At 64.2% G+C, this 27,351-nt stretch overlaps 1 protein-coding gene across 2 annotated transcripts; it reads left to right on the forward strand.

The window, feature by feature from the left end:
* The first annotated feature begins 4,406 nt into the window (after nucleotides 1-4,406).
* NHSL3 (NHS like 3) lies at nucleotides 4,407-27,247 on the forward strand. 2 transcript variants are annotated; one of them, XM_069035732.1, is made up of 7 exons: nucleotides 4,407-4,718; nucleotides 21,050-21,205; nucleotides 21,426-21,481; nucleotides 22,597-22,714; nucleotides 23,075-23,191; nucleotides 23,277-26,153; nucleotides 26,378-27,247. In XM_069035732.1, exons 1-7 carry the CDS (start codon nucleotides 4,514-4,516, stop codon nucleotides 26,398-26,400), a joined length of 3,552 nt encoding a protein of 1,183 aa, XP_068891833.1. In that variant the 5' UTR covers nucleotides 4,407-4,513; the 3' UTR covers nucleotides 26,401-27,247. The 2 variants fall into 2 exon arrangements, with proteins under 2 accessions (XP_068891833.1, XP_068891834.1); XM_069035733.1 differs by lacking the exon at nucleotides 4,407-4,718 and adding an exon at nucleotides 19,245-19,625.
* Nucleotides 27,248-27,351: the final 104 nt, after the last annotated feature.

Raw genomic sequence — 27,351 nt, forward strand, 5'->3', positions numbered from 1 at the left:
TCCTGGTGGATTTTTCCTTCCCGTCACGCACGGCAGATTTGCCCCGAGGGCAGGGACCCAGCCGGCAGCGCGGCGTCGCCACCGCGGCCACCACCAGCACCACCCTGGCACTGCCACGGCGGCTCCGTCCCCGCGCTGTCCCCACACAATCGTTAGGGACAGGCTGGAGGTACCAGGGAACTTGCCCAACCTCGGCGCCTCCTTAGCCCAGAGGCAGCGCCGTGGGGTGTCCAACCTGCCCGAATTCCAGCGCGGATGGGATTTAGGAGCGGCTTTGCCCTCGCTCGCTGCGTTTGCCGAGGGCTCGGGGGTCCGGCTGCGGCCGGGAGAGCGGTGCCAGGTCCGGCCTCTCGAGTGTAGGAGCTGCAATCTGATCCCGGGGAAAGTGTGATTCATCCTCGGAGCTGGGAGCGCTTCCAGAGAAGGATCCTGGCTCCGAGGGCGGTGGCACATTGTGCCCGCTCCTGCCCTGCCCTCGCACCGTGGCCCCTTTGCCCCGGCCAGGTGAGGGGTCCCTGCATGACTCCGCAGCTGCACGTGAGGGGATTCACCCAGGTTTGGGGGCTTGGATGCCTCTGTCCCCTTGAGAACAGCCCGGCTGGCTTTGCCTCCTGCCTCAGTTTCCCCAGATGAGAGCTGGGGTGGCCCCTGGAGAGGGAGGGGAGGTTGCCCAGCAGGGATGGAGGAGGAGGAGGAGGGAGAAGAGTGCAGCGTGGGCATGTGCCCAGCTGGGAGCTGGGGCAGGGATGAAAGGGGGAGCCCGAAGGCGCTGTCTGCCCCTCAGGGACCTTGGCAGCTCCACGGGAGCAGGGCCAGACCGTGTCCTTGTGCCACCGGCGCCAGCGGCTCCCCCTTATCTGGGTGCTGGGTCCTGCTTTCCCTGGGTGGAGGAGGATGAGGAAAACACCATCCCAGCACCTCCTGAGAGAGACACCGGCCCGGCCAGGATCCAGCTGCAGGGATTCTTGGAGTGTGTCTGCTTCCACATCCTGCTCCTCCAGCTTTATCTTTGCTCAGCCCAGATATGGGGATTGAACATCTGCCTCAAGGCTGCCTGTCCTGGCAGCTCCCCCAGCACCCCGGGGTGTCCCTGTGCCACCCGTGTCACACCCAGGGGGTTTTCACACCCAGGGGGTTTTCACACCCCAGGGCTGGGGCTGCCACGTGCTGTCAGCCCCATCAGGCCCGTGCCAGCCCAGTGGGGCAGCTCTGATGTATCCATGACATCCCACAGGGCATCAAGGCTGTGCTGGCATTCCCACAGGCTTTTCTCTTTCAGGAAAGGTTCGGGATGATCACACAGCAGCCGGAGATGCCTCTTGTGGCCACCTGTCCCTGTCACCACAGACACGGGTGATGCTCCTGGGCTGTGACAGAACTGTCCCTTCCAGCACGAGGGAGCTGGGAAGGAAGAAACCACTGCTATTTATCCATCCATCCATCCATCCATCCATCCATCCATCCATCCATCCATCCATCCATCCATCCCTCCACCCACCCACCCATCCATCCATCCCACCTCCATGTGCCCAGCACCCGAGCAAGGAGATCCATGCCCCCCTCTTCCCACGACATTTGTGCCCCAGGCACCCTTTCAAAACCCCCCATTTTTACAACTGAGCTGATTTCCAGCACCACAACCACCAGTCCCCGTGTCCCAACGATCTCCAGCGGGGTCACCGCGGCCCAGGCTCCGCGCTGGCTTTTTCCATATCCTGGGGCAAGAAACAGGGAGCAGGAGCTGCTTCCTGCAGAAGGGCTTTGGAGAGAGCAGCTCCTGCTCAGGGTGGGAAGAGGCACCCACGGGGCTCAAAGGGATGCGGGAGGACCTTGTCCCGGCCACCTGTGCGTGACGGAGGCGTTAATGAGTAATGAGGGAGCAGCCAGGGCTCCGTGTCCCGGGGAGGGGACGGAAATGGGGGCAGGGGATGGATGAGCACGGCCCAAGGCACCGGCTGCACCCTGGCACGGGCAGCAGGAGCTTCTGTGGCTGCTCGAGCACGATGCCAGGGCCGGCAACCGATGTTTTGGCTTCCTCATGTGCCTTTTTGGGTCTCATTTCCCAGAGATCTGGCACCTGGGGGCTCTTGGGGACGTGGCAGCGTCTGTGCCTCCCCTCCCCTGTGCCTGGGTCTCGTGGGAGCGGAGCTCTCGTGGGAGCTGCTCTCCCCAGGAGAATCCCAGTGTCCTGTCACCATCCTGGCCCCGCAGGTGGAAAATGAGTTGCCCAGCTGCTCTCTGGGAGCGGGGGAAGCTTCCTGAGGCCCTGCGTGGAGTGCTGGTGCTTTAGGGAGCTCCTGGAATTTCCCTTTCCTCTAGGACTGGGACAACCTTCCTCTTCACATTCCTCCTCTGCTTCCCTCGCTCCTCTGGTGGGAGCTCTCCCCACAGTGTACCCAATACCCTCCCCCTCTCTCACTGTGATTATTTGGACAATGCTCCATAACTGTGTGAAAACATCCTTCAAACTGGTTCTGCTGCCACATGAGGAGGGGAAAGATGAAAAATGGGATTTTGTTGTTTTGTTTTGTTTTTTTTTGTTTTTTTTTTTTGGAGGATAATGACTCGGAAGTCAGAGCTCAAAGCGGGAAGTCAACACAAATGCCCTAATTGGGGATTAGAGTCTCCTCAGTGCAGTTCAGCTAGACGTGGGTCAGCAAAGCCTGGGGGAGCAGTGACACGCTCAACCCTCGTCCTGGAAAGGAATCAATCCCCTGGGATCACAGAGGGGCACAGAGGTGCCAGGAAATTTCTGCCCAACTCTTTCCGGCGCTCATTAAGATCGTGAGTTTGGGTTCAGAGGGGCGAAGGGGGGGGGGGATATGAGGCAGAGACACAAAAAGCACAGCAAACTTCAGCCCTTCTGCAGGTGCCACTCCGGGTTTGGAGCTGCATCCCCAGCCCTGGTCACTGGTGCTACTGGGAAGCAGCAGGATGCTCAGGCTTGCACAGCCCACAAGATTCGTGTGCCAGGGCCCGAATCCCACAGGAGATGCTGATGTGCTGGGAAGCCTGAGGGAGGGACAGGCTTTCTCGCTTTAGAAATCCTTCCAGCCATTTCCAGCGGCTGGCAAACTCCTCCGGGCATGCGGCCAGGCCCTGGGAGCGTCCGGGAAGGATGCGGCTCCAACACAACCACGCAGCTTTTCACAACAGGAAACACAGGGACCCAAACCCCTCGGAGCCAGGAGCGTGGAAATGCAGCAGAAAGCACCTGTGTTCTTGTCAGGATCATTCCTCTGGCTCTGCCACGTGTCCTGTCACCGACCTGCTGCTGCTCCGGCCCAGCCCCTGTGCGTCCTGCTGTCCCCTCCCAGCTGGATCACAGAATCATGGAATGGTTTGCCAAGGGAACTCAACACTCATCTTGTTCCCAGCCCCTGCCATGGGTAGGGACATCTCCCACTATCCCAGGCTGCTGCAAACCCCATCCAGCACTTCCAGGGATGGGGCAGCCACAGCTTCTCTGTGCCACCTGTGCCAGGGCCTCACCGCCCTCACAGGGAAGGATTTCTTCCTGAAATCTAATCTAAATCAGATCGGTTTGGTCTGAGCAATGCCAGCTTGTACTGCGTGCTGAAATCCTTCCCTGTGAGCTCCCAGTGCCCTCCCGGTGCTGCAGAACCTCGCCAAGAGGCTGAATCCCCCCCCCCTCGCCCTGTGCCATCCCGTTTTCAGGAGCTGATTTGTTATCAGCAACAAACAGCAGCGTGGCACAGGCTGCAGGCAGCGTCTTGGTGGCCTCAGGGTCGGGGAGCATCGTGTCCCCCTGGGCGCTGCCACTGGCGGTGACACGGCGAGCGTCACCCTCGGGACCGTCAGGTGAGGAACCGGTGGTGGCTGCGGGATGGGAGAGCAGGGGCAGGACACGGCTGGCAGCTCCGGCTTCTCTGCTGGGGACAGGGACAGGGACAGGGACAGGGACAGGGACAGGGACAGCCTCCCCGGGGATGTGCGGGACGCTGTTCCGGGGATGACGATGCTGGAATTCCGCGCTCCTCTCCCGCTCGGGTGTTTCCCTGTTTTCCTCCTCTTCTCTCCCGCTGCTGCTCAGCACCTCGGGCAAGGAAAACAGAGGGTCCCAAGGGCTGGGATCAGCCCCCGCTGTCCCCGCACCGCCCCCCCCCCCCCCTTCCCCCAGCGCGGAGAGCGCGTCCCGAAGGGACAAAGCCGGGACCCACCGGGGAACGGGAAGAACATCTCGGGGAGCCCCGGCAGCCGCGACGGTGACGCCGGTGGCACCAAGGGGAGGGTCCCCGGTCCCCACGCCCCCGGGGCCACCTGCGGGAGGGGGGGGGGAAGGTGGAGGGGCGGGGGCCGGTACAGGCGGAGCTCCCGCAGCCCGGCCCCGCCCCGCACAGAAACTTTCCGTCGGCGCCGGGCGCTCGGCGGGAGCCCGGAGCGGGGCCGGGGCTGCAGCCGGAGCCGAGCCGAGCCGAGCCGGGCGGGCCCGGCCCTATGGGCAGCGGCTGCCGGCGGTGCGGGGCGGTGCGGGGCGCTGCCCGCCGCGGCCATGTCCGCCGGGGCTGCACCTGCGGCGGGCGGCGAGCGGGAGCCGGAGCGGGGCGGCGGCGGCGGCGGCTCGGAGGGGGCTCCCGGGGCTCCCCCCCGGCGGAAGAAGGCCCGGGCGAGCTCGCTGCGCCGGGCGTTCAGCTGGTTCCGGGGCCGGAGGCGGCCGCCCAAGGACGGCAGCACCTCGGGAGGGACGGAGGGAACAGGTGAGGAGCGCTCGGGGAGGTGGCCACGGTGGCGGTGAAGGAGGGGTCGCGGCAGCGGCCGTGGAGGTGGGCGAGGAGATTTCAGGGAGCTGCTCAAAGAGGTGTCGAGGTGGTGGCCGCGATGGTGGCTAAGGAGGGGTCACAAGTGGTGGCCGCAGTGGTGTTGGAGTGATGGCAAAGTGTTGAGTGGTGGCTGTGGGAGTGGGCAAGGAGGTGTTGGGGTGGCGGTCGCAGTGGTGGCCGAGGTAGTGGGCAAGGAGGGATCGAGTGGAGGCTGTGGAAGGCTCCAGGTGGTGGCTGAGGGGTTGTGGCAGTGGCTAAGGAGGAGTCACAGCAGTGGCCATGGAGGTGGTGAAGGAGAGGTCAAGGTGGTGGCCATGGAGGCTGAGGAGGTGTTAGAGTGGAAGCCAAGGAAGGTCAGGGTGCTGACCCTGGAGGTGGCCGAAGAGGGGTCACAGTGCTGGCTGCAAAGGAGTTGAGCTGGCAGCGTGGCCATGGCTAAAGAGGGGACGTAGGAGGGGCAGAGTTGCTGGCCATGGTGGTGGCCAGGAGAGGTGGAGTTGCTGGCCGTGGTGGCAGCAGAGGTGGCTGCAGGGGGTGAAGGAGGTGGCGGCGGTGGCCGTGGGGGCCGCGGTGGCCATGGCTGCGGTGGCAGCAGGCCGGATCCGGCAGTCCCTGGCGCGATCTCGCCCCTGCCCCGAGGGCTGGTGCTGGTTCACTGGGTAGGTTCTGCCTGTGCTGAGTCAGAAGGTCACTGGGGCTGAGGGAAATCTGGAGAGATGCCAGCCGCTGCCACCTCCACCTCCTCCTCCTCCTCCTCCTGGGCAGGGTGTTTGCATGCTCCAGGTGTGGCCCTTCCTGTCCCAGATATGGCCCTCACCCCGCACCGTCTGTGGGTGCTGCCTCCACATCCCTGGGTGCCAGTCACGTCCCTGCCACCTTGACCAGGACAATCTTGCAGGGGAAGATCCCCTCTCTTCACCATCCCGGGGCCGTGTTTTGGGGATCCACGGGCTCATCCCGGGAGCTTTGGCAGAGCAATGGGTGCTGGCTTGTCTGGTCACGCTCCTCTCCTCAGCGCTTCTTTGGCAGTAGCTGATGTCCCAACGAGGAAGGTATCACCCCAAAAGCCTCTCCCACCTCACACTGTCGGGGACACCACCTGTGTCACGCCCCTGCCCTCCCTGCGGGCACTTCTGGCAGGGATCTTTTGGCCCTTTTGCCAAGGGAGAGGCCTCTTCTGCGGCACCCAAGCGCAGCAGGATGCTGTCAGCTGGAACTTTCTTCCTCAGTTTGCTCCAGGGAGTGAATTTCCAGGCATCCAAGACCTCATGCAGGCACGTTTCCTGCTTGGAGGAGCACACGGGGATCTGTGATAGGACAGGAGTGGCCATGGAAAGGGAAAAGAGGCTCGGGAAGAGCCGAGCTCTCTGCTGGGCTGATCCATCAGATGCTGCTGGTGGCTCCTTCCTGGCCCTCCATGCGTGGACGCTGCTGCCACAGCCCAGCACTGAAACCTGAGCAGAAAAAATGAGATGTGCCGGAGCATGTGATGTTCCTCTTCACGGCGCAGAAACGCCCCCAGCAGCCCTGCCAGCCCTTTTCTTCCTCTTATTTTTTTCCCTGAAGTTGTACCGTTCACCAGCTAATCCTCAAAATGCCAAGTCACGGCCTGTCAGGGTCACAGCTTGGGGACCTCCTGCCTGTGCCGTGCTGCTCCCTCACAGCTCGTGCCAGCCAGGGCTCTGTCACTGTGCTGCCACCGTGCTGTCCCATCAGATGGCCAGGATGTCCCATCCCAGTAGCCACTAGAGCTGTCCTGAGTGCCCACAGTCCGTGCTGGTGACGGAGGCACCATTCAGTGCCCCAGCCCAGAGGACCTTTCCCCTCCAGGCTGCGCTTTTGGCAGCGCTGGCATCCTGGGGGGACGGGAGGTGCCACAATTCCCCCGGTTCCTGCTGGAGTGCTGGGAGAAGCAGCACGGATGTGCAGTGGTTGCAGCTTGCCTGCGTGACTGAATCACCCTCCCCGTGCATTTCCAGCACAGAGAGCACGCCAGGAACCCCTCCCTTCTCCAGAGCCTCTGGCTCCGCTGTGTCCTCGGGACGCCGCCAGTACATGCCGGGGTTACCGGCATCCATCCCTGTGGGCTGGGGGATAACGTTTCCCTGGAGGATGGGGTCAGGATGCCTCCAGCAGAGGTTCGGGATGAGCTGTGGGGAGGGAAGGAGTGTCAGCCCCGGGTGTTTTCCGTGGGCAGCCGTGGCCGCAGCGCCGGGTGCTGGAGCCGGCGGCATCGGCTGCGCCACACGCGGCTCTGACCTGCCCGGAGGCAGCGCCAGCCTCGCCGCCGACATCACGAGCCTTCGTGCAGCGGGACCAGCTGGGAATCTTTCCAAACATCAGCTGGGAGCTGTGGGAGGGGGAGAGGGGAGAGCTGCAGCAGGGCCTTGCAGGCTCTGAGTGCCCTCAGCTTCCCCTGTCTCCGTGTGGTGCTGGGGGGGTTTGGATCAGGTTTGTGACCTGGCAGTTCTCCATCACCCCACCCTTCCCGCAGGTGGGTTTGGTCCTGGAGTGGGCACAGGGCATGTCTAACCAGCCTGGAGGTGGGGAGGGGGAGCAGGGTGGCTCCAAGGGGTGGGAGAGAGGGAATTCATCGCAGGAGATGTGGATCAGGACTCATCCCTGAGCACCTGCCCGCTCCGCTGTGGGTGCTGGTGAGGTCGGCATTGCTCAGCACTGAAATCACGGCAGCGGGAGGATGAGAGCATTTCCACTTCGGATCAATCCCGTGGGTCCAGCTATCAGCGATCCCATCTCTGGCTGCCCAAACAGCTGAGCTGTGTAGGGGAAAGGCTCGGTAATCCTGCTCCTGGGCCAGCATCAGCCGCCTCTCCGGGGGACACCAGCGGCTCTGGGAGCGGGGTGGGGGGGGGAGATGGCTCCATCCCAGCTGGAAGCGCATCCTCTGGATGCTCTGCCCTGTTTGGGTGGATGGGCCCTGCTGGCTGCAGGTGGTATCCCAGCACCTCGCCATTCCAACCGTGTTTATTTCCACAATAACCTTTGGAGGCAGAGGAGGGATTAAGCCCTGGGGTGGGAACTGAGGCGGGGAGAGCAGCTGGGCTGTGCCAAGGGTCAAACACGGAGCAGGGATTTGGGGTGCCCGGCTATTCCCACTGCCTGGGCTGGGTTTCTGGGTGCAGAGATGTAAACACAGCTCTGGGATGAAGGATGAGCTGCTGCTGGGGTCCAGTGGCTTTAGTCTGTTTTTCTGGCTGCTGCTTTATCCGGCTTTCGCAACATTCTTCTTAATTCCTTGATGAAGTAAAGGAATCGATGTTCCAGAAATATTAAATTGGGTTTGGCTTTTTTTTTTTTTTTTTTTTTTTTTTTTTTTTTTTAATTTTCCTTTTTGATGCCAGCTTAGTCCAGCAGCAACGATTTCCTGACTGGGGCAGGGAGGGGGGGTGGATAGTGATGTTAAAAATAAAGCTTTCAATGCTCACAGCTGCTTTGTAACAGCAGCAAGTGCTCGTTGGGACTGGGGATTTGCGGTGAGCAGGGGGTGGAGGGGCTGGGCTGTGGAGGGGATGGTGCTCAGCTCCTTCATGGAAAGGGTTGTTAAGCACTGGAAGGTGTTCAAGAAACACCTGGACGTGGCACTCAGTGCTCTGGGCTGGTTGACAGGGCGGGGTTTGATCACAGGTTGGGCTTGATGATCTTGGAGGGTTTTTCCAACCTTAATAATTCCGTGATTCTGTGCTGGTGACACTCGGTGCCAGGGGGTGCACGTGAGCCCTCAAGGAAATTTAGGGCTGAGCTGTGGAATCTCCCTGGACGATTATTTCCTCCATCCTCTGCTGGCACGCACGGTTTGGTGTAAACACAGGGCTTGCGTTTAGCCCTGAGCTTCTGAGCTCAAAGGAGAGAGGGGAGAGGCGTGGGGATTGTTCCTGTGTGTGTGTGTGGGAACGAGTTTGTTAATCTGCCAGAGGCAGAGAGTGACACTTCAGAAAATGTGAGCAGCAGGAATCCCCCGGCTGGCCTGGCCTGGCACCGGCGAGCGGCTGGGCGAACAAAGAGAGGTGTGTCTGCAACCACAGCTATTCCACCTGGAGACAACTGGAAGAATTACTCCTGAGAATAACGTTCCATAAGATCCGATAAAACTATTTCAGCGGGGTCACGTTTCCCCGTGGAAGGAAGGTCTGATTTCATAAGACAATATCATCATTGACTCTGAGTCCGGCAGCGATGGGAACATAACCCTCGGGAAGGTGAAGAGCTGGGCAAGGATGAAGTGAAAAACCATTTCCCTGCCAAGCAGGAGCTGGAGCCTTGGGCTGGTCCTGCTGTGAGTGGATAAAATCCACCTGACCCTGAGCAGGGAGCTGGGCTCCCTCCACCTCTGCAGGCTGGAGCCAGACCTGTCATCAGCAGAGCCGGCCTGGACTCCGGCTGGAGCAGGAAATCATTTGAAACCCTTCTGGTTATGTATTTCTGTTAATGATTGGGGATCTCAAGTGGGGTTTTTGTGTTACCTTTGCCTCGCTGAGCTTTACTTCCCCGTGAAGGGAACAAGGGCTGAATTCCTTTCTCATTCAGGCAGCTCAGCTCCTGCTCTGCTTTGCCTGCAGATGGGATCAGGTTTAGGAAACACCAGGAGTGGATGAGACACTGGGAGGGATGGGTGGAGCACCAGGAGGGACAGATCTGTCCCCGTGCCAGCACAGAGGGGTGCCCATGCCTGGGCTGGCCGCTCTGACCAAGGGAATGTGTGACTTTGGGATGATCAGATGTGCTTGGGGCAGTCATGCCGTGCTGGCCAGATCTGTGTCTCATCAACAGCTTCTCTGCTGCTCCAAGCTCTTATCAGAGTTCTCTCAGTGAAGAAAACCGGGGATTTCTGGCCTGGAGAAGAGATTCTGCCTGGAATCAGCATCTCTGGGCCCCAGCTCTCCATTCTCATGTGCTGGGGAGGCTGAGAATGCTTCCCCTCCTTTCCCTCCCCTCTCCTTTGGGCTGCACTGAGGTTCTAACACAGAACAAGGAACTGGGGTGCTCAGCTGTCCCCACTCCCCAGGCTCCCTGAGCCGGATTTCTGCTCACAGCAATGAGAACCAGGTCTGGGATGCAGGATGAGAGCAGGCCTGCCCACAGATTTCAGGGGCTTTGTGCCCTGGAGCAACAACAGGGCAGCTCAGTGGGGTCTGTGGGGATGCTGGAGCCCCCCATGCTGCTCTCAGCCCCCCAGATTTGGCAGGGACTGAACCACGAGGCCCAGGAGGAGCTGGAGCTCGGCTCCACGTGGCTGTGAGTTACCCCATCACGGTTGTTCCAGCTCAGAGGAGCCACTCGGTATTTTTGGCACACGTGGGCTCTGCTGGGTGCCGGGGGCTCGGCTCCCTCCCGGAGCCCTGCCGGCACCTCCCAGGCTGTGCCCGGGGGCGGTGACGCCTCGGTGCTGGCGGTGGCCGCGTTCCCTGAGCAGGTGCTGGCACAGAGGGCGGCTGTTTTGGGAGTGGAGGGGGAAGCATCTCCCGGTATCTGGGGCAGGTGCAGGCTCCAGCCTCGCTGTGTCTCCCAGGGAGAGAAGGATGAGAGCTGCACCGGGAGATTTGTCCCGTGTGGCTGCAGAGTCGCTGGAGAGGGGGCTGAGAGGCACGTGGGGTCCGTGTTTTGGGATGGACATCCCAGGGCAGCGGGAGGAAGCCTCGTCCCAGGCTGGAGATGCCCCTAGCTGACCAGAGGAAGAATCATGTCCCACAGTGGCTGGGCAGGGACCTCTGGTCTGCTGCCCTTGTGACCATAACCTGATTTCATCCCCGCTGCCCCAAGGTGGAAGGGCTGTGCTGTGAAATGGGCACAGCCAGTAATGGGAAATAGGGAATCATTTCCCACTGCATCCCCCATTTCCTTATCAGCTCTCACCGCAGATGGGGCAGCAAACCCGCAGGGACAATCCCTGCCCAGCTGAGCGTGCCCTGAGCACCCAACCAAGCTGGTGAGGAACTGAACCATCAATATTTCCACTGCGGAGGAGAAGACTGAAGTCCAAAGATTAATTCGGTGCCGATCACCTTGGGAGGTCAGGAGCTGCTGGTTGATCTTTAATTTTTCCCTTTCTTTCTTGTACCACCTCCCCGGTTTTGTGCCTTTCCCACAAAACCCTCCTTCCTATTTATCCCAGCCTTTGATGAATCACCTCAGGAACATAAACATTGCCAGCAGGAATTGCCCACCGCTGCCTGGCTGGCTGACCCCTCCCTGCCCTCGCAGCATTTAATGTTCTAATTAAAAACCAGGAGGGAAAGCTGGGCTTTGGGAAGGGGCTGTGGAGGGGCTTGTCCGGGCGGTGTGGGCAGCTTTTGGAGCAGCAATTCCCGTGGCACGGAGCTGCTCGTACCCTGCCAGCCCTGGCCGCTGGTGGAGCAGGGACTGGAGCCGGGAGAGGCCGAGGTGCACCCGGGGAGGGCACGGGAAGGTGCGGGCAGTGTGAGCAACCTCCTCGTGACTTGCCCCAGAGCCAGGAGTGGCCGTGGGGAGGGCGGCGGGGGGTTGCCACCCACCCCAGGCTGCGTGGGCGATGGCATGTGGGTGCTCGCCCTGAGTTTGGGCAGCGGCCGGACCCAGCCCGTGGCCTCGGGCGCTTTGCTCCAAGCCTTAGTAGTCCTGTCCTAACCTTGGCCGGGCTCGGTGGGGTGTCCCTCTCCCCAAAACCCACGAAGGGAGTTGTAGCCGCGGTTGTGGGAGCTGGGGACAGCCAGAAGTGGTGGCGGCTCGGTGGAGCGTGGCAAACTCCAGGGAGGTGCGAGCACGGCTGGAGGCGACATCCCTGCCCTGCTATCCCGGTGCTCAGCGATGTTTGGCCACCGGGGCGTCTCCCTTTAGCCCGCTCAGCCTCTCTGTATCACCCAGGCATCCCCGCCGGAGGGATGGGGCTGGGAGGGTGCTGTGGGATCCGCCGGGTGATCCCTGCAGGCCCCTCCTCTCTGCCCGTACCATTGGCTCCGGCACGGCCGCCTGCGAGCGCTGAGCTCCGCCGGGGCCGGAGCGATGGGAGCCGGCGGCTGAGAGCCGTCGTCTGCCGGGGCCGCCCGGGCCACGCCGGAGCCCGCTCGGCTCGGCCATGTAGCACCGCGGTGCCCTCCACCCGGCCGCGGTGGAGGCGAGAGCGGCCTCATGGGCAACGCGCACCGCAAGAAGAGCCCGGCGGGCGCCAAGCCCGGCTCCTCCTGGCCCTTCGGCCGCGCCGGGAAGCCCAGGGCAGGTAGGAGCCATGGGGATGCCTGGGGATGGGGCGCGGGGGCGTCCCCGCTTGGGGAGTTTTGAGGGGTCGCGCTGGGAAAGTTCGCCACTTGTGTTCTCCGGGGCTGGGCAGGAGCGGGGGGCTGCGGGGGGGGGAGGTTTCGCTGTGCTCTCCCTGTGCTGGGGGGGAAGGATTGAGCCCCCCGGCCCCAGTGTGGGAGCTGGGGAGCCCCTCTGGCTGCAGGCAGGGCTGTGCCGACGCGCCGGGGAGCAGCCGTGGGCTCGCCGCGCTATCAGGACGGGATCAGCTGAATTAGTTACTGATTTGTTTTCCAAGTGGGATCCCAGCGCTGCCAGCGTCGCCTTCCTCCCCCGGCCCCCCGCTCCCACCCCGTGCCTCGGTTTCCCTCGCTGTGCCGCGGGGAGCGGCGGATCTGGGAGTGTTTGCAGGGGCTGCTCCCCCCCCGTCCCCGTTCCCTCGCTCTGCGTCTGTCTGTCCGTCTGTCCACACACCGACTGCTCCGCTGCTTTATGCTCCGTCTCCATGGATGCCACTGGAAAACCGAGGAGGGAAGCAGGGGCCGAGACCTTTCCCGCAGGGACAGGGTCCCACGCCAGCCTGGACCCACCCGCGGAACAATCAGCCCCGTGGGGTGCCTGCTGAGCTCCCACCGCGGTTCTCCCATCGGAGCAGGGTGATGCCAGCAGGAAAGGTCTCTCGCAGTGACATCGTCCCCATCCCGGCGTTGCTGACTCCCCCACTGGTGTCATTAAACTGTCCCCGTGTCCCCAGCCCAGCCTGAGCCCAGGAGGAGACTTGGCAAGCGCGTGGGCAGCATCGTAGGACCAGGGTGAACAGGACCAAGGGCTGGTAACTGGGTGGTTTTCCTCCTGTGGGATCCTCGGCCCTGCTGTCCCTCCTGTCCCCTTGGCTGCCCTGTTTCCCTCGATCTTTAGGGTCAGCAGCCACCCAGGTGTGTGAGCCCAGCTGTCCGTGGTGTGAACAGGGGCTGGAGTCAGCTCTGCACAGGCTCGGGGAGCACCACCCTGAGCAAAGCTGTCCCAGAGGTGGGGCCCGGGATGGGGAGACCCCACAGGTGCTCTCCTGGCTGAGAGCATCCGCTCAGTGCCTGGGGAAACTGAGGCAGGAGGGTCCCGCGTCGCCCACGGCCGTGCAGGGACAGCATCTCCTTCACTGCAGGCTCTTCACCGTTCGCTTCTCCTCGCCGGGCGGCTGCAGGCTCCTCTCTGCCACACTTGTCCTCTTGTCGTGGTCTCCACGCGGGAAGGGCTCGGTGCCATTGGGCAGGCTGGGCTGTGGCTGCATCCCTGGCGCATCCTCCCCCTTTTCCACGTGGCATTCCTGTCAGACCTCCATCTCCTCTCCATCCCTGCCAGCCTTCGGTGTCCCCTGTCAATCCCTGAACCAGGACCGCACCACCCTTCCCCAGGGCTGGCTGGGAGAAGCCCTGCTCCATCTCGGATGCCCTGGAATGGGCGGGATGTGGGACTGGTACAGCCGGGGCAGATCCCGGGAGGCGAGGGCTGGCGCTGGGGCCGAAGGCCGTGGGGTGGAAGGTGCTGAGAAAACATGGGGCGAGTTGTGTTTGTTCTCTGCGACGGCTCCATGGCAACGGCGCGGCGGCCACAAAGCCAAAGAATTTGCATTGTGTCGCTTCAGCATTTCGGAGGGCGCAGCCGGGATCACCGGCTGGGGGCAGGGTGTGCCGGCACCCTCCGGACTCGCCCCCGCCGGCGCTCCCGTCTCCCCCCTGGAAGACCCTGGGTGCCTCTGGATTAAGGGCTGGAGAATAATTGCATATGGCGGGCGACTGGACCAGTGTCCCCAGTTCCTGTTTGTGGTGACTGGAAGATTAAGTTTGGCCCTGCCGTGCCCGTTGTTGGTGCATCAGGCCCGGGCAGGCACTGGCAGATGCTTTTGTGGTTGTGCCAGGTGTGCAGTGGTGTGGGCAGCCAGCACCTCTGGATGCTGAGGGGACAGAGCAGGGTTCCCCAGGGACAGGATGGGGGGCAGGAGCACGGCTGAGAGCTCCGGGGTGGCTCTGAGCCTGCCCACTCTGCCCCGCCAGTGCCGAACCCACGCACCCCGTTCTCATTTTCCCGTGCCAGAGCGGGGCCTGGCTTGCTCCGGGGGCATCCCCAGCCTCTCGTCCCCCGGCTCGTTCATGCTGGGGAAGGTCCTTGAGCCCCAGGGAGACCGCAGCCTCTTATCGCCTCCTTATCGGGACTCCCCGCCGGGCCCTGCTGAGTCAGGGCGCAGGAACGTGGCTGCTGGCCAGGCTGCGCCCCGCGGAGTCAGCGGGGATGCGGCTGCGGCCGGCGTGGAGCTCTGGGTGCGAGGTCTGGGGAGGGTTGCAAGGAAAAAAAATCACGGAATGGTTTGATTTGGAAGGGACCTTGAAGCTCATCGCGTTCCAGTCCCCACCATGGGCAGGGACACCTTCCACTATCCCCAGGTTGCTCCAACCTGGCCTGGAACACTTCCAGGGATGGGGTATCCAAGTGCCGCAGGGGTGACCCGTGGCTGGGAACGTCCCCAGCAGCAGCAGCAGCAGCAGCGTGGAGCCCTTCGGCAGCCCCGGCTCCTGCGGGGCAGCTCCGGGGTGGGCTGAGCAGCTCTGGGCTCTTTCTCCTTTGCAGCCTCTCTCCGTGCCAGACCCACGCTGGGCCGGCTCCGCAAACACCGGGAGAGGCGGATGAGGGCAGGGCTGTTCCCGGCGGGGGGACACGCCGAGATTTACACAGGCGCTTTCTCCAGGCACCGCCAGCCCGGCGCACCAGCCAGCATCCTGCTGCGTCCGGGACATCCGAGCCCTTCCCGGTGCCCCCTCCTGCTCCCGGAGCAGGGGAGGAGGCGATCCGCGGGTGTCCTGGGCAGGCAGCTGCCGCAGCTTTCGGCTCTGACATGCCGTGCCGTGCCCGCTTGGCACGATCCCGTCACCGAGAGGCAGGGATGGGACCTGCCCTGCTGGCTGTGGGTTATCCCCCACCCCATCTTGGTGGCAGCTCCTCTCCGCCATCCCACATCGCCGTGTCCATCTCGATGGGAGGATCGGCACCTCCGCAGCGTTTCCTTGGAAAAGCCCCGCGGGCGGGAGCGGGGTTTGGGTGCTGCTTGCAAGGACGGGGGATCCGTGCATGGAAAAAACCTGCAACGTCTTGTCCTTAATCCGTCTGCTGGGTTTGCTCCTGCGTGGAGCCAAGTGCCTGCTGTGACAGGCAACGCCTCTGCCGTGGCAAGAGCACCTGGGTGCCCTGCAAACCCCGCCGGGTGTGACGGCACGCACCAGGGGACAGCCAGCCCGGAGCACCGCGGGAGCGGGAGGACACCGAGGGAAGGGGATCAGGGAGTGAAAAAGCTCTGGAGTATGGAAGGAGGAGGTGTTGGTGGCCCACCCCTGGTCATACGTGCCGCCGGTGGCACCCTCTGCGGCCCCGTGTCTCTATCCAGGCTCTGCCTGCGGCCCTCTCCCGCCCCACGCTCCCCATCTGGGATGTTCCCGCCCGGATCCGGCTCCTGGCTGGGGAAGGCTGTTATTTACCTTCAAACCTGTTTGGTGGCTTCTCCGGGGAGGGGACGAGCACGGGGTGGGGACGTGGTGGGATGGAGGCTCGCTGGGCTGTTGCAGGGGCCAGGAGTGAGGCACAGCCGGGCATTGGTCCTGCCCTGAGAGCCCCTCCGGACTGCTGCCAGCCCCTCGCCTGGATCTGGGATAACTCAGGGAGCAGGAGACACTCTGTGTCACCTCAGGGCTGGCTGTGGGGCAAGTGTGGGACAGCAGCGAGGTCAGGGCCCGTTGCACAACCCCGTGTGCTCCTGTCATGACAGCAGCTGTGGCTGGAGGCGACCGGAGCCAGGTCCTGCTGGCTGCACCAGCTCCTTCGCCAGGCCCTGTTGGCTCACCGAGGTGATACCAGGCAGCTTTCTCCGCTGCGATTTACAGGAAGAAAAAAAAAAACGACCCAAGTTTGTTTTCCCAGTTGAAATTAATTTTAGTTCAGCCTCTGCGTGGGATCGCGTTCGAGAGCCGAGCCAAGAGCGTGGATTGGGCGGTGTTTATTTGCTTGGTGGAGATGTTTTCCTGGCTGGAGGAGCAGCCCCCCAGGTGTGGCCGAGGGCAGGCTGGCAGCAGGGGCTGTGTGGCCAGAGCCACCGTAAATATTATTGTGCTCTTATCCTGCCTGGAGTCATCAGGATCCCGTGGCGTGTCCCAGGGCGTGGATCCTGTGCTGAGACAAGGATTTGGGGAACGAGTTGGTTGTCTTTAGGGGCTCCCGGACACCCTAAACAATTTAAGGTTGCAGAGGGACAGGATGCTGAAGCAGAGGGGCTGGATAAGATCTCTTCCAAACCAGGATATCCTGTGATACTGGAGCGGAGTTTGGGGGCTCTCACAGCTCTATCAGGGTCCATCCGTGTCCTGACAGCTCCACGGAGCTCTCAGGAATGGGGTTCATGGTGCACCCCATTGATGTTACCCATGCCCGTGGCATCTTGCAGGCAGCCGGGAAGCAGAGCAGGATGCTGCTGGGAGCAGCGTGGTGAGAGGGTGGGAGAGCACCAACCCCGTGGGGCAGGGAGGGCTTCTCGCTGGCTGCCGGGAGGAGGGAGGCAAAGCCTGCATCCCACAGAGCAGCAGGGACGCAAGCGGGCTCCCCCCGGGGACCTCGCAGCCCCTTCCCGCCCCCCTGGCAGCTCCCCCTCCTCCCCATTTTTCTGCGGTGAGTCAGTGGCGGTGGAGGGGCGGGCAGGGAGCTGCTGCCTGCTCGCTGCTCCCCTGCTGCCGCCGCAGGACCCGCGCCGTGCGGGGAGCAGGCAAGTCGGGGCAGTGCCGAGCAGGCAGAGATGGATGTTTGCAGCCGAGCCCGGCCAAACCTGCTGCTGGCAGGAGGCACAGGCCTGGCGAGGAGGGGGACAGGGGCTGGGATTTTCTCCTCCGGCTCTCTCCAGGTGAAAAGTAGCATCGTAGGAGCTGGGCCAGCGCCGAGTTCTGTTTGCAGCATCGGGCTGGGCGGCCCTGGCCGTGTTCCTGAGGGGTTGCGGCTCTGGTCTCTCCCTTGTGCAGCCCTTCCCGTTCCCACTCTGATACCTCCAGATCCTCTCTGCCAGCACCGAGGCAGAGCTGAAGACAAAGTACCTGGGGTTCCCTGTCCCTTCCTGTCATCCTGCCTTGCTCCAGGGATGCTCTGCTCCCTCCGGACCATCCCCGGCATTGGCAGCAGCAGACCCCAGCTCTGAGCCGGGGAGACCATCCTTGAGAGGGTGCCCGTCACTGGGAGCCCTCCGGCTCCCTTGGCTCCTTATCTGGGAGAATCCCGCTGCCACGTGTGGCCGAGGCACGTGTGTCGGCTGAGCCCGGAGGCCACGGGGCGATCCGGGATGCACCGCAAGGAATGTACAGGGCCCGGGACACCGGCTCCAACCGGGCGTGTTGCTACCGGCAGCGGCTGCAGCTGCAGCGGCTTCCCCAGCCCAGCGGGACCTGCAGCCTCTGTGGCAGGATCAGGGCTCTCTCCCTCCTCGATTCCCCTCCCTTTTCCAGCAGGTTTCACCGTGTGTTGTTGACAGAGCCGAGGTGAGGCCGGCTGGATGAGGATGATGAGGTAGCGAAGGTCACAAGGAGTGGGAGAAGGGGAGGCTCCTGCCCCGGCTGAGCCCTGGGTTATCCTTCGGGAGATGGCAGCCACCCGTGCTGAGCTCCTCCTGCCCCATCCGCAGCGGTGTCACACTCGGGAGAGGGACACGTCCTGTCCCTGTCTGTGAGGGATGTTCTCCAGGCCCTCTGTGCAGGCAGTGGGCCACAGCAGGAAGGTGAAGCAGGGCCAGGCTGTGTGCCAGCACCCGGGAATGTCCTCACAGCCCTGGAAGCAGCTTCCACGTGTGCTGCCATCAGCAGACCTGCGGGGCCGAAGCTCAGCTGTGCCTGGGCCGTGCACCAGCAGCACAGGAGGGGCTCTCCCTTTACTGTGGGAGCTCCTGGTGCCATGAAGGGGGGTCCTGGTTCAGCCCCATCTCTGTGGGCAGAGCTGGAGGGCTGGATCCTTCCCTGTGGAGCCGGGAGCAGTGTCCCTCTGAGCTACCACTGGCCGTGGCCCTTTCTGGGCTCATGACAGGCTGCCCAGAGCGGAGGGCAGTGCTCGGTGCAGCACGTGGCCGCCTGCTTTGTGCATCCTCAGCCCTTTAATTATGTCCCTTTTCCACTTGTGCTGTGGAAAGAGCTGGGGAATGTCTGCCCGTGGCCACCGGCACCTTCTGGGGGGGTGTGTGGGCAGCAGGGCCCCCATCCTGCCTACGCTGGAGCAGGTGCTGGGTCAGGCACAGCCAGGGAGCTGCTGGGGTTTGGGGTTATGGCCATGTCGGAATTCCGGGGAAGAAATCCTCGCTGAGCCCGGAGCTGCCTGGCTGGGGACACAGAAATGCCCTTCACAAGGTCACACTGTCCCTTGGGCTGCGCAGTCACTGCCTGGGGCCCGCGGGGACCCTGCTGGGTGACGGCTGCTCTGTCTGCAGCCCAAGCTGTGTCCTGCTGGAATAAACCCTGGGCACAGCCCGGGGGGAGCTGCAGGGCAGGGGGCAGAGGGTTTGGCACGAGGACACGGGTACCTGCTGGGTAAACACTGGGTGCTGTTCACCTTTTGGGCTAAAACACCTGTAAATGGGGGGGGATGGAGCTCCTGGAGGTGCTGGGCACCCACTGCCCTGGGAGACCCTCTGTGGTGGGGACAGTGACCGGCAGTGCCAGGGCAGTGCCACTGTGTGACCGCCCGACATTTCTGCCCCTGCTTTCACCTGCCCCCACGCCAGCAGCTGGAGCTACTGGTTAGACTGGTCCCAGACCTGGTTTTCCCCCAGCGCTGCCAGCCCTTGTGACCATGACGTAGCCCCGTCCCTAAGGACAAACACCTTTTGCCCCGTCCTGGCTCCTGTTCCCTGCCCGAAATGGGGCTCTCCTGGCAGAGTCCTGGGGGGAACTGGGGACAGTCTAGGATGGAGAATGTGACACTGCTGCCTCTGCTGTGTCATAGCCCAAGGTGGAAAAACCTCCCAGTTCCTCCCAGTTGGTCGCACTGTTGTGGAAGCGAGCAACTGGTTTGCAGCGCTGCTGTGCCCAGCAGGGTCCTGGGGGGGGGGGGTCCCAGGGGTCCAAAAGGGAGGAGTTGGGGAAATGCTGAAAGAACAGATCCCTGTGGTCTGTGTCGTGCGTGGGAGGAGGCGGGAGGGCCGGGGGGAGCGAGCCGGAGGCCAGAGGAGGGGCCCCTTCTTTCCTTCAGCCGCGGCCGAGGAGCGCGGTGGGCGCAGCTGGGACTGTCCCCTCCTGCCACCGCGCAGCCGTCCCCGGGTCAGGCTGCTCCCTGCTCTCCCTGCTCACAAGCAGCTGCGCCGGAGCGTCTTCGCCTGGCCGAGCATCCTCCCGCCCGTGCGGATGAGGACGGAGGGAGGGAGGGAGCTGGGGGCCGCCGGAATCCGCCCCGCCGGCACACGCCGGGTGAGAGTCGCCTCGGCACAATAGGCTGAGCCTCCTCGGGGGGCGGCGGAGCCCCCCTTCCCTGGGGAGCAGACCCTCTCCCCGGCCACCATGGTGGTTTTCATGGGCAGGAACCTCTCGTCGCTTCTGGCTTTCTTCAAGAAGAAGGGTGAGTGAGCAGCAGGGAGGGAGGGAAGGAGCAGAGCCTTGTCCTTACACAACCCCTGCCCGCCGGGACACCCCCCGCCCCGGGCCGGCACGGGGTGCTCGCCCACCCGCAGCGGGCAGGGGGGCTTCCATCCCCGGGGGAGGGCAAGGAAGGTCACCCCAGCCCTGGCCTCGCCCGTCGCGAAGTTACGGGAATAAATCACTGCGCTCCTCTCCCCGCGAGGCAGCTCCGAGCGTGTTTGGGGGGGGTGTCAGGCGAGGGGCTGCCGAAATGGGGCGAGAAAAGGGGATTAGGAACATGACGGTGGCGGGGGCCGTGGGTGTCTTGTGTCCCCTGCAGGGATTTCACACCAGCACAGGGCACCCGTGTGGCAGCAGCCGCTGTGCCGGGCTGGCTGTGCCCCGGTGCCCGCTCGCACCGCGGGTGCTGGCGGAGGCAGAGGCCGGCATGGCGGCAGGGCGGGAGGCTCCATTGTTCCAGGCCTGCTCCTTTGTGTGCTGGAGTCGGAGCACGGCCGCCTCTCTGCCTGGCCGGGCTGGCCCCGAGGGGACCGGGCACACGGGGAGCACAGGGGATGATGGCGTGTGGTGCTGCCGGTGCCGAGCAGCAGGTGCCCGTGGTCCCCGGGGTGCCGCCGCCGGCCCCGACGGTTTCCTGCGCTCGCCCTTCCCTTCCTCGAAATTGTTTTTTTTTATTTTCTGGGCAGGAAGAGTTTGAGGCTTCGCTCAGGCGTGCGGGCAGGGCTGTGCCACGGTGCTGCAGTGCCCGGGCTGGGTGATGCCAGGGCAGCTCCTGGCCGTGGGCACCGCAGGGTGCTGGTGGCAGCTGTGGGGAGGGTGCTGCGAGGCAGGGAGTGAGGGCTCCGTGCTGCCCCAGGCGTGGCAGATGGGGTGTTCAGCATCCAGCGGGGCTCCGAGAAGGGATTTGGGTCCTCTGGGGTCTCTGCAGCTGGATGTGCCTCAGTTTCCCTCCTCTGTGCAGTTCCCAGCCTGCCTGGGCATGGGGGGAGTCCCTGCTCTTGGGGTGATGAGCAAGGCCTGGGAATGACGCAACGCTCCGAAGGGAAAGTCATCGTGGTTTCATCCACATTTAATCCCCCCCTGTGCTGCTCCTTCTCCCTCAGTCCCGCACAATTCGCCGCCTCGTTAGCTCCTAACGAAGGCGCTGGGGAAGGAGGGTGGTCCCACATCCCAGCACTGGAGAAAACCAGCGGAGACATCCCGACTCCGGAATATCGACTGGGCCGGGCAGAGCCGCGGGATGGGATTTCTCTCGGTGTTTCCAGTGCCCGCTTTGGAGCTGAGCGGGATAACGTCATCCTGGGGTGGCTGTCACCTCCCGGCGCTTGTCCCCTGTGGGTTGGGATGCACTGGTGGCAGCGTGGCCGCGTCCCCCCAGCCCAGCTGACCCCGCTGTCCCCGCAGGCGCTGCCAAGGGCGAGGGCGAGAAGCGGCTGAGCGTGCAGTACACGGCGGGCGAGGAATGTCCCGACAACGTCTTCTTCCCCAGCACGCGGCCCCCGCACCTGGAGGAGCTGCACAACCAGGCCCAGCAGGGGCTGAAGTCCCTGCAGCACCAGGGTAGGTGTCCCCAGCCCCAGGGTGGCCTTGGGGACACGGCGGAAGGGCTGTCCCCAGCTCCTGGCTGGCCAGGCGGTGTGGGCGGCGCGATGGGGCTGACCAGAGTCCAGCGCCGGTGGCTGGGCTGTGCGGGGGGCACTGCCAGCTCGGCAGCTGCTTCCTTGTGTGGGGGCTGCCCCGGCTCCCCTGGAGGGATTTACCTTCTGTCTTCCCTCCACAGAGAAGCAGAAACAGACCAAAAGTGCCTGGGACCACGGGGACACCAGCAGCCTCCAGGTGAGCCCTGCCCAGGCTCTGCCTCGTTTGCTCTTGGGGTGTCCTGGGGGTGAGGGGACACAGGGTGGCTCTTTTGTCCTCCCTGGGTGGAGTTTAGGGGCAGACAGGCAACCAGCCAAGGTTGCAGGACCATGTCCAGGGGGGTTGTGGGGCTGGAACTGGCCGTGTGTCCCTTGGTGGTGTCCCCTTTGTCCCAGGACGAGCCGCTCTCCCCATCCTCAGCCTTGGCACGTCCTGCTGTGTCCTGTGGGGCGCTGCCAGGGCCTGCCCACTGCCTGCATCCCTCTGTCCCCCTGTTCCTGCCCCACTGGTGTCCCTTGGGAGCCCTGGCTGAGGAGGGGTGACGTGGTGGCGTGATGGGGACAGGTGGCCATATCCAGCCTGGTGCCTGTGCCCCCTCCCGGCTGTTGACGAGAAGAAACTCCCCCTGTTTTGGCCAAGCTGAGCTTTGGCACAGCCCCGGGCTCTGACCCCACTGCCAGTGCCTCACCCGCCTGTGTTTGCTCAGGCTGTTGCCTCTCGTTGGCTCTCAGCCCTTTTAACCCCTTGGAAGTGGGGGACTGGAAACCCCAAGATGGGCAGAGCGAGGTGGAGGGGTCAGGTTAACTCTGAAGTGTCTCACCCCAACCTCTGCCTGTGGCAGGGATGGTTTGGAGGAATGGGGACACTGGAGGTTGTGACACTGGCTGTGTCCAGGGAGTGCCGGGGGTCCTGCCTGCCCGCCTGTCCCTGTCCCACGCCCTTCTCCCAGCCATGGCAGCCCTCCAGCCCTGGGCTCTGGGGCACAGCAGGGCTGGGAACACCCATGGGGTCGTTTTGGGCTTGGCACCGTGGCGAGCCCAGCAGTTCCTTCAGCTGCTCCTTGCATGGACCAGACCCTGTCTCTCCTGCTCTCCGGGGGGCTGCAGAGCTGTGCAGGGTCCCAGGGGCTGCTCCCAGCCCCGCTCCTGGTGGGAGGACTCTGGATGCCGGCGTGGCTGACTCAGCCTTTGGCCCTCGGAAGAGCTTTTGTCTCGGCTGCCGAGTCAGTTCGCGGCGGGGAAGGGGCCTGGCCGGGGCCGGGGCAGCTCCGTCCCCGCAGCGCGGGGTCCGCTGAGCCCACCCTGTCCCCACAGTCCTGTGCATCCTCGGAGGATGACAGCCTGTCCTTCCGGAGCCGGGCAGCCTCCTGTGCCACGGACAGCACCTCTGAGGATGCCCTCTCCATCCGCTCCGAGATGATCCAGAGGAAAGGTACCCGACTGGGAGCTGTGGGATGGGGGGGATGTGAGCTGAAGGGGTGCCAGGGGGGTCGGGGAGTGTGGCAGGGGAGCTGGGCTCTGTCTTGGTGTGGCCACGAGCCAGCTCAGGGATTTGGGGGCCCTTGGGAGAGATGAGAGCGGCTCTGGCTGAGTCAGAGCGTTGGGGCTGGGCGAGGGGGATGGACAGACAGACAGACAGCGTCTCCTCCCTGCTCAGACTGTTCAGCTGGTGCCTCTCTGGGTTATTCCAGTGCCTGAGCCCGGCTTATCCCAGAGCATCTCTGGCAGTAGGAAATGCTGGGGATGCTGGGGACACTGGGCCCCCCCTCACACCAGCTGGACCCTCTTGTAGGTTCCACATTCCGACCACACGACTCCTTTCCCAAATCCTCGGAGAGGGCTGGCAAGAAGAGGAAGGAGAGGAGGACAACAGTGCTGGGCATCCCCCAGCACGTCCATAAGGAGCTGGGTAAGCACCGGGGGCAAGGAGAGAGTCTTAGGACCTGTTTGCCTCGCCTTGGGATCACGCTGAGGTCATCTCTCCCTGCTCCCAGGTCTCAGGAACAGCCTCGGAGCCAAGGGACATCCCGAGGCGGACGGGCGAGGGCCGGCAGGTCGCGGGGTGGGCCAGGCAGTGCAGCCCCTGCTGAACGGTGGGCAGGTGTCCGGCGATGCCGTCCGCATCCCCACCATCGACGGGAAGCTGCAGCCTCCGCCCGTGTCCGGCGGCGCCCGCGTCTGCCTGGGAGTGCTGGAGGAGGCGGACGCAGCCCTGCAGAAGCACATCAACAGGGTTTACTACGACGACAGCTTGCTGGGGAGGAAGACAGCGGCCAAGCTGTCACCCATGGTGAGGCCGAAGTCGCTGGCCGTGCCGGGCATGACCACCTACGCCAACCCCCCGGAGATGCTGGTGGGCCCTGTCATGTCCATCTCGCCCCAGGGCACCTACATGTCCAAGATCATCCCCAACGCCATCCTGCCGCCCATGGTGGACGTGGTGGCCCTGACGAGGAGCAGCGTGCGGACGCTGAGCCGCTGCAGCCTCGTGTCGTCCAGCCCGGCCTCGGTGCGCTCCCTGTCCCGCTTCTCGGAGCGCAGCGCCCGCAGCCGCGAGCCCTCCTCCTCCAGCGACAACTGGAGCCACTCGCAGTCCACGGAGACCATCGTCTCCAACAGCTCCACCATCTCCTCCCAGGGCGGCTGCGACCACCGGCAGCCCGAGGCGGGGCCGCACGGCGAGATAGAGGCGGCAGCTCGCTCCGACACCGACCAAATCAGCATCTACAGCTCCGCCAGCTTCGCCAGCTCCTGCTCCAAGCCCGCTGCCGGCCTCGCTCCTGCGGCCCCCGGGCTCCTGGCCGTGGGCAGCGGCAGTGGCCGCGTGTCCCCCGCCTACAGCACGAGCAGCCAGGCGGAGGGCTCGGACACGGCCAGCCTGGCCAGCGAGCGCTCCTCTGCCCGCAGCGTCTCCCTCAGGAAGATGAAGAAGCCCCCAGCCCCTCCCCGCAGGACCTACTCGCTGCACCAGAAAGCCGATGGGGAGCCCAAGGTGCTGGGGCTGCCCCCCAGGCCCGACCACCGGCCCCAGCGGGACAGCGGCGCACCCTGGTCCCCGCGGCCCGAGCCCTTCAGCCCCACGGGCGAGGACGAGGTGTTCTCCCCATCACTGAGCGAGACCAGCAGCCTCCGCTCCGAGAGCCTGGCCGGCACCAGCTCCCCCGAGGCCTCGCGGGGCCGCCCCGGGGTGACGGTGGTGCTCAGGGAGCCCCAAGCTCAGCCCAAGTGGAGCTGCCCCGATGGGTCTGACCGTACCATGTCCCCCTCCAGCGGCTACTCCAGCCAGAGTGGGACACCCACACTGCCCACCAAGGGGTTGGGACCCCCAGCTGCGTCCCCGGGCAAGTCTCAACCCCAGAAGCCGGACCGGGTCTGCTCCCTGCAGTCGCCTGCGCTCTCTGTGTCCTCCTCCCTCACCTCCATCTCCTCCTCGGCCTCGGACCCGACCCCCCCCGAGGCGCTGACCAGTCGCTCAGACCGGTTCATCATCCCGCCGCACCCCAAGGTTCCTGCTCCCTTCTCCCCGCCACCCACCAAGCTCCAGCAGCCCCCGGCCCCCGCCGGCCCCCTCCAGCCCTCACAAACCTCCCCGGTGCCCAGCACTGCCAGCCAGGAGCCCTTGGCCAAGCCCAGCGGCAAATCCCCACCACCATCACCGCCGCCTGCCTACCAGCCGCCTCCCCCGCCGGCCAAGAAGGCGGAGGGGAGCCCCCAGACCAGCGGTGAACCCCCCGCCGACACCGCCTGGCCCCCGCCTCCACCGCCAGCTCCCGAGGAGCACGACCTGTCCATGGCAGACTTCCCCCCTCCGGATGAATCCTATCTCTCCAGCCTGCCCGATGCCACCTCGGGCCCGGCGGACGGGCAGACAGCAACACCGAGCCCGGGGGCTGCATCTTCATCATCCTCAGCTGCCATCTCTCAGCAGCCAGACCCACCCGCCGGGGCTCCGCAGCCTCCGTGCCCCGCCGAGCCCCTTCCCGCGGCCGTCGTGCCCCCGCCACCGCCGCCTCTCCCGCCGCCCTCGGCTCTGGGCCTGCCGCCCCAAATCAGCCTTAAGAAGGCGGCCAACGGCCCTCGGGCAGAGGCCAAGAAGGAGCCGGTGTCGCGGAGCAAGAGTGGCCCTGCAGCCAAGGAGGACGCCAGCCTGCCCATCGTCACACCCTCGCTGCTGCAGATGGTGCGGCTGCGCTCCGTCAGCGTGGAGCCCGCGGCCGGAGCCGGGGCCGGAGCCGGGGCCGAGGAGCGTCCGGCCCCCCAGAAGCCCGTCCGCCGCTCCCTGTCCACTCGGCAGCCGCCTCCTGCCAAAGACGCGGTGCCTTCCAACCAGCTCCACCACGCCGTGCACCTCAAGGCCGCCGCCTTGGCCTGCGGAGAGGCCGCGGAGAAGCTGCCCGGTGGCCGAGCGGCCCAGCCCGGCCCCGAGGGGCCTCCTGGGGATGGGCAGCTGTCCCCCAGGAACAACTCACCGGCCTCCACCGCCAGCTTCATCTTCGCCAAGAGCTCCAGGAAGCTGGTGATCGAGACGGCCTCGTCCCCCGAGGCGCAGGCCGACCTGAAGAGGAACTTGGTGGCCGAGCTGATGAATTTCTCGGGGCAGCGCTCGGCAGCCCCGGCCGCTGCCGCCCCGCAGGGCCCCGGAAAGGCACAAGCCCAGCGAAAACCCAGCAAGATCCCCCCTCCGGTAGCCAAGAAGCCCTCGCTTGGCTCGGGGCCGGCTCCTTCCCCAAAGGCAGCGGGGGCAGAGGCGCTGGGCTCCCCGGTGCCGGACGGGAATGCCAAGGTGGAGGAGAGCAGGACTAAGAGCGAGCCGGCGGGGACGGAGGGCAGGAACGCCACGGAGCTGCCGGCTCAGAGCCTCCCTGCACAAGGTACGTGGGGTGGGAGGCACGGGATGATGCTGCTGGAGGTTCAGCCTTGCCTTGGGATGCTGCTGCTCAGGATCCTGAGCTATTCCCAAGTTACAGACACCCAGCACAGCTCCTGGGCTGTGCTACAGCTGGGGTGGCACTGGGACAGCAGGGAGAGAGCCTGGTAGGGCTGTGGGAAGCTGGGATGTGGGGTGGCTGACGGGCTCTTCCCTCCTGCCTTGCAGACGGACGGGGAGAGACGGCCTGAAGGACGACGCTGCAGGACTGGAACCCCCACGGACAGGAATCCAAATCTCTCAGGGACCTGGGCAGGTCAATGGACGAGTGTGGAACTGGCAACTAACTTAATACAGGAAGCAAACAGCCTTAGCCTCCACGGCCTTGATGATATTTATGCAAAAATGGTGTTGGTTTCACTTTCCTAAGTACTACAGCTTTATTTTGCTTTTTTTTACTGGACTCGAGGCCCGTGCTTGGAGCCAGCACCTCCTCCCTGCCGAGCCGATGCTTGGTCTGGGTGTGTGGAGCCAAGCAGCCACGCCCAGAGGAGTTTGGGGGCCGAAGACACCGGAGCTGGGGCCAAAGACACCGGAGCTGGGGCCACCACTCCCGGCCAGACAGGCCCGTGAGGACTGGAAGCACTTTGGACAAGGGAATGGGAAGGTTTTGGCCACAACAGCGCCGGGGAGGATGCGAACAGGAGGAGCAGGAGGGGATGGAGGTGCTGGTTGGGAGGGACCAGGGTTTGGCTCTTGATGGAAAGGGAGAAGGAGCTCGTGGCCAGCACTGGCTCTGGCCACTCGCCACTGCCCGGCCATGCCGCAGGAGGAAGGGCCTGGCTGCCCCTCGAGCTGGCCCTGGGCTCTGGGGTAGAGCCTCGATTCTGTTTCTGTAAACTCGGGTCACATTTTGATTTCTTTGATTGTAAAAAAAAACAAAACCAAACAAACAAAAGAAAACTAAAACCAAACAAAACAAACCCAACCAAACCAAACCAAACCAAACCAAACCAAACCAAACCAAAAGCAACCGACCCTCTGCCGCCGAGTAGCTGCTCAGAGCTCTGTACCTGGCTGGTTAAAATGATGACCGAAGCTTGCTGCCTCCTGTTCTTCCTGGTTTATGGTTGCAGGTTCCTTCTGGGTGGTGCTGAGCTCCAGGGACCCCCCCGGGCTGGCTCCCAGCACCACTGCCCAGT

Source organism: Aphelocoma coerulescens, chromosome 23 (genome assembly GCF_041296385.1).
Source record: "Aphelocoma coerulescens isolate FSJ_1873_10779 chromosome 23, UR_Acoe_1.0, whole genome shotgun sequence".
NCBI classification, from domain to species: Eukaryota; Metazoa; Chordata; class Aves; order Passeriformes; family Corvidae; genus Aphelocoma; species Aphelocoma coerulescens.